General features: G+C 37.2%; 1 protein-coding gene across 3 annotated transcripts; it reads left to right on the forward strand.

The window, feature by feature from the left end:
- The first annotated feature begins 725 nt into the window (after positions 1-725).
- LOC111566100 (uncharacterized) lies at positions 726-8,149 on the forward strand. Of its 3 annotated transcripts, none has more exons than XM_023266504.3 (11): positions 726-1,325; positions 4,774-5,112; positions 5,295-5,399; positions 5,481-5,540; positions 6,873-6,923; positions 7,046-7,072; positions 7,204-7,374; positions 7,463-7,510; positions 7,595-7,657; positions 7,765-7,794; positions 7,885-8,149. In XM_023266504.3, exons 1-11 carry the CDS (start codon positions 1,256-1,258, stop codon positions 7,941-7,943), a joined length of 1,023 nt encoding a protein of 340 aa, XP_023122272.2. In that variant the 5' UTR covers positions 726-1,255; the 3' UTR covers positions 7,944-8,149. The 3 variants fall into 3 exon arrangements, with proteins under 3 accessions (XP_023122272.2, XP_023122273.2, XP_023122271.2); XM_023266505.3 differs by having other exon boundaries at positions 729-1,325; positions 6,870-6,923; positions 7,768-7,794; XM_023266503.3 differs by having other exon boundaries at positions 784-1,325; positions 6,870-6,923.
- Positions 8,150-8,665: the final 516 nt, after the last annotated feature.

Consider the following 8,665-nt stretch of genomic DNA (forward strand, 5'->3'; position numbering starts at 1 on the left):
GACTCTCTTATGGACGTGCAAAGCAATACACAGCTTTAAGCAAAATATTTAGTAATAAAATGGCTGTAGAGAGTTTCTCGGCTCCAGTACAACTGAGGACAGATCTGAGTGATGCTCCTAGTTCTTTAAGTCCCAGAGATCTCAGTATGAAGCCAGCTTGATTGTTTCTATGACTTTCTGAACTTAGTCTCACTTTACCAGGCCAGTCTGTAGAACATAAAGGACTGCACCACATCATCATTCTGCTATAGAGGAGAACAACAGTCTGGCTTGTTTGTGTCTCTGTAAACCGATAACAGTCATTGTGGGTGGAGCGAAGCAAAGCTATGTCTCTGGGAGGTTTTTATGTCCGCGATTATAAAACAAAAGCATTGGTGGCTATTTAAATAAGGATAATAAACTGAGTAACTGTCTCAGGTGTACTTGCATAAACTGGTTTTGATTAGACAACATAACAAGGTCTTAGATGCAAATCATAATTTTTACAAAAGTATCCAATGTGACAGTCTTTAGTGACAGCATTTTCACATTGCAGGTGGTCACAGTAAATTTCAGCAGTTCAACAATATTATAAAGGCGAGAAAATAAAAGATGAAACCATATGAACATTTAATCTGAATCATCCTTAATATACATTTTGTTAAAATTGATTACTTGGAGTGAATGTATGCAGTCTAGATTGAAAGCAGTATCTGCCTTGAAGCCTTTTAAACTGATTTTGTGGTTTGGTTTTGTGTGATTGCTGTTGATCAAGTTATCACAATATAGAAACACAAAGAATGTGGGCTGTGCACAAAAAGTTTAGGTTTTATGTTAGTTAAAAATAAAATCTTGGTTTAAAATGTCCTTCTTTTGTTTTAGTGCAGCTGATAATCAGCTTTGACATTTACATTTCTCAGTTTCACTGCATGGCCCCTCGCACCGGAAACAACAGCAACAGCAAACATGAGCAGGAAGTGGTCTGCAGCACATAGTCATGTCAGGTCCTTTCAGGTCCGTTGCACCTTTCATCTACATGCTCAATGTGTAGAGTGAAGGTGTAAAGCAAGAGAATTATTTGAATGTAATCTTTGGCATGATCACCATTAGAAGAAAATAGTATTGGTAAAAGTTTGGCTGTTTTTCATATGGAAGTGAAAGACACTAAAGGATTTCCTGAATTAACTAAGCAGATTCTGGTGGTCTTGTGATTTTGTCCTGTGACACTCTGAGAAGTTGCCACATTATCACCATACAGCTGTTCACACTGTGCCAGATGCTGACGATGAGTGCTGACAGGTGGATTCTCCTCTTAGCCCTGTGCTTCACACGTGCGGATTCAAATGGTAAGTCCCTTTGTGAAGTTAAAGTATAAATATATATTACATGTATATACAGATGTTTGATTAAAGTTATCTGGGATTGTTTTTGATTTTATATAAATATAATAATATAAAAGAACTATTATTTTTCTGCACAAAATGCAACATTTCGACATTCTGATTTAAAATGTAGTGAAACACGTTAATTGTTGGTGCAGTTATGCTGTCAGGTGCAACTGTGTGAAATTCAGCAACATAAACTTTGTTTTTCCACTATGATATAGTTTGGAACAGGTTAATTAAAGACAAAACATTTACAAAGATGAGCGACACCATAGCTCAGTGAAAAGGTCAAGCATGGCTTAGAGGTAAATGTCATAGTGTGCGACAGCTTTACTGGCTGAAACACGTAGGAAACTTTGAAACTTTTACAGGAACTTGTTGATTCCATGGCCAGACATTGCTAAAGGATGGCAAACTAAATACACGGTGTCTTCTTTCCTTCATTTTTAACTGTATATCTGTTGTTCTATCTTTTAAAAACCCAACAAACTTCTTATTTTGTGAAATATGCTTGTGCCATGTTCGTTTAAAATAAATACAATCTATTTTTGATATTTTGTTATTAAATGCAATTAAACTTGTACATTTCAATTGTAGCTGAAGTGCCAAAATAATTTTTGGTGCCACTGTATTTCAGTCTATGATATTTTCAGTGTAATGATAAGATTTATTTTATGCTACATATTTATCCTTCACACATACCATCTATGAACCAATATTGTAATACAGAAAATAGTTGAAGAGCGGGGATGGGAATAAATGTGGAAAAGGCAAAAAGGGGGCTAAAGATCAGGGTGACGGCAAGGAGGCCCTCCAACCTGAAAGAGTTGGAGTTCATTACAAAAGATGAATGGGCAAAAATACCAGTGGAGACATGCACAAAGTTGGCCAGCAATTATAGGAAGTGCTTGATTGATGTAATTGCCAAGGGAGGCTTTTCTGCTGATTAGTGAGAAGGGTATGAATAATTTTGGACATGACACTTTTTGTTTAAATGTAAATTAAAGCTGAAAAATTTATTTTTCCAGGGAGACAACTGTGTCATTTACAATCAAAAAAAAAAACTTGCTGGTTGAATAAAAGTAACTTTAAGTAATCAACAATACTGTTAATTTAGTGGCAAACACCTTACACTGGGTGGTGGTGTAATAAATCTGTTAAGCTATGTGTGTGTGTATATATATATATATATATATATATATATATATGATTACCAAAAAAATTTTTTGTGTTTCTGTAATGGTCTTTCCACCAGTATGTGCAAACTCTTTCATCAAAATTATATCTTTAACGCTAAAATACAATTATTTTGGCCGTCCGTGAATTTTCGAATTTACTGTTTTACAAAAAAGCATAAAACAACAGTAAAACACATAATTTTTTTTTGATTTGAGAAGCCAAATTATAGTTATTTGCTTTCATTCCTGAACAAAAAAAAAAATAGAAGAAAACTTTCAGTGGTTGTCCAGTATTCTTGATTAACTTCTTACTTCTCAGAGAATTCCAGTGTGCTGGCTCACATCTGGGCATAAAAACGTTAATTAAATTTGAAATTCGTGAAACCTGTTCAAAATGGTGGAGCGTAGGGAACTCACTGAGAAAGAGTCTGAATTAAAGCACTTCATGATGCTGGTTGGTCTTTGAGATAAATAGGGCAAGACGTAAATCATTCTCACAGTATGGCCAAGTATTCCTTGGACTTGATTGCAGAGACTTATACTTACAAAATGCACCAAGTAAGAGGTCAAAAACGAAAACTAACTGAAGCAGATGTCAGACACCTCAATATCTGTAGTACTGTGGACAGAAGGAAGACCACTGCTGATCTTCATGCAGATTAATGCTTCTAGATCAGAATCTGAGAAAGTCTCCAGAATGACTATAAGCAGAAGACTGAAGGAACAAGGTTTAAAGGGAAGAATCGCTGCTAAGAAGTCATTATTGAGGTTTGCAAATGTACAAACACACCTAAAATTTGCTAGGGAGCGCAAACACTGGATGGTAGATGACTGGAGGAAGGTACTCTGGATGGATGAGTCCAAGTTTGAACTCTTCGGTCAGCATCATTCTGTTTATGTCTGCAGAAAAGCTGGAGAACGTTTTGATGCTAGATGGATTGCACCCATAGTGAAACACAGTGGAGATTACATTATAGTATGATGTTCTATTTGTGGAAACAGCATGGGCAAACTAGTTCAAATTGATGGTATTATGAACAAGAAGGTCTACCACAACATCTCGGTGCATTGTGGAATCCTTTCTGGATTGAACCTGATTGGTCATGGGTTCATACCAAGAAGACAGTGACCCCAAGCATACTTCAAAGCTGTGCAGAGACTATCTGACCAAGAAAAATGAATCTGGAATACTGGAACTGATGGACTGGCCAAGTCAAAGTCCAGACTTGAATCCTACTGAGCAGATCTAGGATTGATTGAATTCAAAAATAGATCGCACCAAAGTTTCATCCAAAGCAAGTCTCTGGGAACAGCTAGAAACTATTTCGAGTGCAATAACAAAAGAGATATATCTGGGATAATTAAGCCAGACAAATATTTTTTTCTGTCAAATATTGTGCTTTGCTTGTGCTATTTTCTTTCAAAATAAATAATAGTCATTCCATGTCAACTCAGAGAGATTAGGGGAGGTCTGGACTATCTCAAAATCTGTCGAAGCTTTGTAGGACCAATCTTTGGCATCTGGAACTGACATCTGCCATTTTTTAAGCAGAAATTCCAACATTTTCATAATTGTTCACCCAGTGGAAATTTTAAATATATCATGCGCGAGATGGAAATTTAACGAGATGCCGCTTTCAGATGTTCATATCTCCTGAAGAATTGTTCCAATGCTGAGAAAGCTTTCATATGTTAGTAGAAATGGGAATTATGGCCAGCCAAAGCTGACACAGGTAAAACAGTTTTTAATTTACAAATGGCCAGATGGAGATCTTGAATCATGGGTAGGCTGATGAAATTTGGGATAGTAAGAGATGAAAGTATCATCTACATGTGTGCAAAGTTTCAAAATCCTTCCATGTCTTTATGCTAAAATTTTTCATCTATTGAACCAAGTAATTCAATTGTGTGTGTGTGTGTGTGTGTGTGTGTGTGTGTGTGTGTGTGTGTGTGTGTGTGTGTGTGTGTGTGTGTGTGTGTGTGTGTGTGTGTGTGTGTGTGTGTGTGTGTGTGTGCAGTTCCAAGAAGTGACAGGAGCAGGGTGACTGTTTACCTTTCACATTAAAAGTTCTGCTTACGTCACACAATGAATGAATGAATCTTTGGCTCTCTCTGTTGTATCTGCATCACCATAGAGTTAAGATCCAAACATCAGAAATGACAAGACTGTGTCAAACACTAAAAAAATTCTCTTTTTTTAATCTCTAGTATTTTCATTTTTCTCCTTTAAGATGAGCACTTATACGAAGATTATCATGAGGATAATCAGTGTGAAACACAGAAACTCAAGGCTCCTCTTGGCTCGTCTGTGTTCCTACCGTGCAGCTTATCAACAAGTAGCCAAAACTGGGTGACATGGACCCAGGGTGGCAAGGCAGAGCTGGCAAAGCTCTCCTTTGAAGGGCGCGTCAAGTTCCTGGACCCCAGACATGGCAGAGTGAAAGCTTTTCCAAACCAGGTCTCAGAGGGAAATTTCTCCATCCGCATCGATGAGCTGAACAACTCTGACCTGGGCAGCTATCGCTGTATACAGGGAGATTACTGTCAAAAAGTGGAGTTGCTTGCTGACAGTAAGTGGATTTCTTTTTGTATGTGTTCAGGTAAAGTTTTGTTAAAGTTCAGCAGCAGCAGGTGCAGCGACATGCTGTCTTTTCCTTTCAATGGTCACAAACCTCATCGGCCAAACACATGAGAAAGGACAAGTAACTGAGCAACTGTTTCCTGTGACAAACCACATTCACTTATCTTGCAGGTACCCTGAGCACAGAGATGTTGCTACTGATTTCCATTAGTGCTGGGGTGGCTGCGCTCATCCTGCTAAGTGTTGCTGGATATTTCTGCTGCAAGAAATGTGTCGGTGAGGACCTGCTCTGTCTGTTAGTCTCAGCCCATAGAGATGTAACTGGGAGATTCATTTAACAATTTGCTTCTGTTTCAGTGCCCTGCCACAACAAAACCCAAGACAATGCAAACAATCCTGTCAATGCAGGTATTGAGGGTAAGCAATAATTTCAACATCATGTCCATTTAGGGTAGCAGTTGATGTTGCATGACACACACTGGAGCACAGGAACATACAGTATTAGGTTACTGGGGTTTTTTTTAGTACACATTCACAGAAACTAACCTCGATTGTTAAATTATTTATCCTCATTTCTCATGCTTTAAATTCTGTGATCTTGTTAATGGATGATGTCTGGATACATTTTTATTACATTAATTAGCCTAAAATAAATTGTAAATTAACTAAATTCAGAGATCATTTGTCCCTACCCTGGTATAAAAACTTATTCAATGTAAATGTAAAATGATACACAGATGACAAATAAACAAACCACAGTCTGAATCTGGCATTGGGGAAAACTTTTGCAAGCTGACCAGATTATCACTGACAAAATCCCAGCAAAATCTCCATTTACGACTTGGGACCTATATATTGCTGTTAAGGTGATTTACAGTATGCTGTGAATTGGTGTTATATAAATCAATTTGAACTGAAGGGAACAGGTACATACAGTGCTACAGCTGTTAATTTAGCAAATGCCATTGGTGCGACTCTGTGATCATGAATCTGTTTAAGTGTGTGAAAAAACACCAGATGGAAAACTAATTAATACTAATTAACATATTCTGTCTTTTTTGTTTAATCTGTACAAAATGTGAAAAATAATTAGAAAATAAGATATTTTAAAACTGTAAAGTTCTTGTCCTCTGTGTCCATTCTGTAACATGCTAAGCTAAGGCTATATTTTTTATTAGTAGTATATTTTTGTATCATTAGTATATTTTTATTCTAAGCTAAGGCTATATTTTTTATTATTAGTATATTTTTATATCAATAGTATATTTTTATTCTGAAATGTGTCCCTTCTGTTACATTAATATCTAGTGTCCATGCTATTCTGGATGATTAAGACTTCTAAAACAGACACTTTTGTTTTCTGATGGGGTCTTGATTCGTCCCACTACCAGCACATGACTTTTTTTCTGAAAGAAAACAAAGTCAAAGTCAAAAACAAAGTCTTGAATACCACTGGTTAATTCAACTTAGGACAACACTTTGGCTACAGTTGACATGTTATCTCTGCTAAGAGTTGTTGTACAGTTAAGGAATTCTCTGATTTTGTCTTTGGCCATTGCTGCTCTTGTTCTGAAGTGTTTTCTGCATCTAACTAACCACCCCCCCTGCCTCAGTGGATGTGAATTGTTATGTGATGTACCATTTCAGGAGTGTCAGTATGCACAGAGAATGAAAATAATGAAGAGTAAGTGAATTTCCAATGATGCCAAGCGTGCCATTTAGGTTGTTTTATGCCATGTTCTCCAGCAGGTGCCAGTGCTCCCCCTGCTCCTCCAGCAGCAGTACATGGACAGCAGATTGGTAATCATTCACAATAACAACACAAACACATGCTCACCTGTGTCATTTCTATACAGTGTGTGTAAACTGTTTGTTTTGTTAGATAATGTTTTGCATTTTCTCACTGTTTCCTTTACCCGCAGGACCAGACAATAACAGTCTTGTTTATGGTGGGTTCACTCCTCTTGCTTCAATCCACTCTTTCCACATTACCTATTAAATGATCTTGTTAAACGGTGTCTTGTATCCCACCTAAAACATAACAAATGGACAACACGTTTTTTTCTTTTTCAAACAACAGAAAACGATGATCAGTACTTTGCCAGCGCTGCCCCCGCCAGACACCACGGTGGTCACCCTGGAGCTATGCAGAATCAGCCCAGTCAAGCACCCAGTGGGATTTACCCAAACCTGAGCGAGTTTAAGATGGAAAGAGTGGAAAGTCAGAGAACAAGAATGAGATTTCACATAGGTGCTTAACTGTAATCACTATGAATACAGCAGCTTGTATTTAAAGTTGTAACAATACAAAGTAACTCAGTCGTCTCTCGTCTCCTTAGAACTCATCAACAGATTACGGCATGCAAGTCTTAGTCGACATTATTACGGTATATACGGTATATGAGCATCTTTGATTATTTTGTGTCATTTCAATTCTGTCACGCATTTTACTCATTCCCTTTAATATACAGTTAATCAAGGTGAACTCAGGAAGCAACAAGCCATGTCGACACAGGCCGAGAATCATCACAGAGGTAGTTTGATTTCATTGAATTTGTCTCAGATTTTTCATGGGTACTACAATCATTTAACTCTGTAGGAGAATACATTGATTCTATTATTCAAGTGTTTTCCTTTACAGCAGGTGTCGGGAAGAAGAAAGCCAAAGAAGGTGAGTGCTGACTGCATCTGTCGATGATGTTATGAAGATATTATTATGTGCTCTGGACTGCTGTCTCACTTTCCCTCTGTTCCCTTGTAGACGGTGAATACAAAAACCCGATTTACAACAGGAGCACTGACCAGCTCAACCATCTGTAGAGAATCAAGGACAAAGAACATCCTCTGACAAAGACCGCTATTGACTATTCATTTTCTATTTCTATTACTTTTGCTTCTGTATTTTTAAAAAAGTGATATGTGTTTTATTGTAGTTGTAGTATGAATTCACTGTACCTCACTGCTTTTGCTGCACATCCATGACTGCTGTTTCATAAAGTACATTAAATCAATATCTCACTTACAAATTGGCTTCATCCTAGTGGTTATTTCACAATCCAAAATGGCTTTTTCGAAGCAAACATTTTTGTCCTAGTGTCAGTAATGTAGACAGGTGTGCTGCATAAATTCATGAAAGACTGTTGACCTCCTCAATTGAGAAACTTTACAATATAACATAACGGGACATCAAAGTTTTTACATCTTGGGTTCCTTAGAAGACTTGACTTTTCATTGCAAAGGGTTTTGACTGTCTGTTCCATGCATTAGATAAATTAGGACAGTAAAGTTAATATTCTATCTTGTGCCATACTTTTACATTGCAAGCATTGTTAGTACTGTTGCCTCTTAAAAAAATATTAAAGATGATACAGTGAGGACATGTCATCCACAATATTCCAGAATTAGCTTCTACTACAGACACAAATATGGCAGAAAAGTTGAAAGAGAGTATAACCAGTAGAAGGGGGAAAGAATGGGTGCAATAGATCAATAGACGAAGTTGCTGGGGACAAGACAAAAGTGAGAATTTAGATTTTTGCAAG

Source organism: Amphiprion ocellaris, chromosome 7, assembly GCF_022539595.1.
Source record: "Amphiprion ocellaris isolate individual 3 ecotype Okinawa chromosome 7, ASM2253959v1, whole genome shotgun sequence".
Taxonomy (NCBI): domain Eukaryota; kingdom Metazoa; phylum Chordata; class Actinopteri; family Pomacentridae; genus Amphiprion; species Amphiprion ocellaris.

What these genes read in the sequence shown, in the direction of transcription:
- LOC111566100 (XM_023266503.3), top strand. Translation starts at nt 1,256, where the DNA reads ATGCTGACGATGAGTGCTGACAGGTGGATTCTCCTCTTAGCCCTGTGC. An exon ending in CTGCTGCAAGAAATGTGTCG is followed by an intron (nt 5,400 to 5,480) that starts GTGAGGACCTGC and finishes CTTCTGTTTCAG; the next exon opens with TGCCCTGCCACAACAAAACC. An exon ending in AGTACATGGACAGCAGATTG is followed by an intron (nt 6,924 to 7,045) that starts GTAATCATTCAC and finishes CTTTACCCGCAG; the next exon opens with GACCAGACAATAACAGTCTT.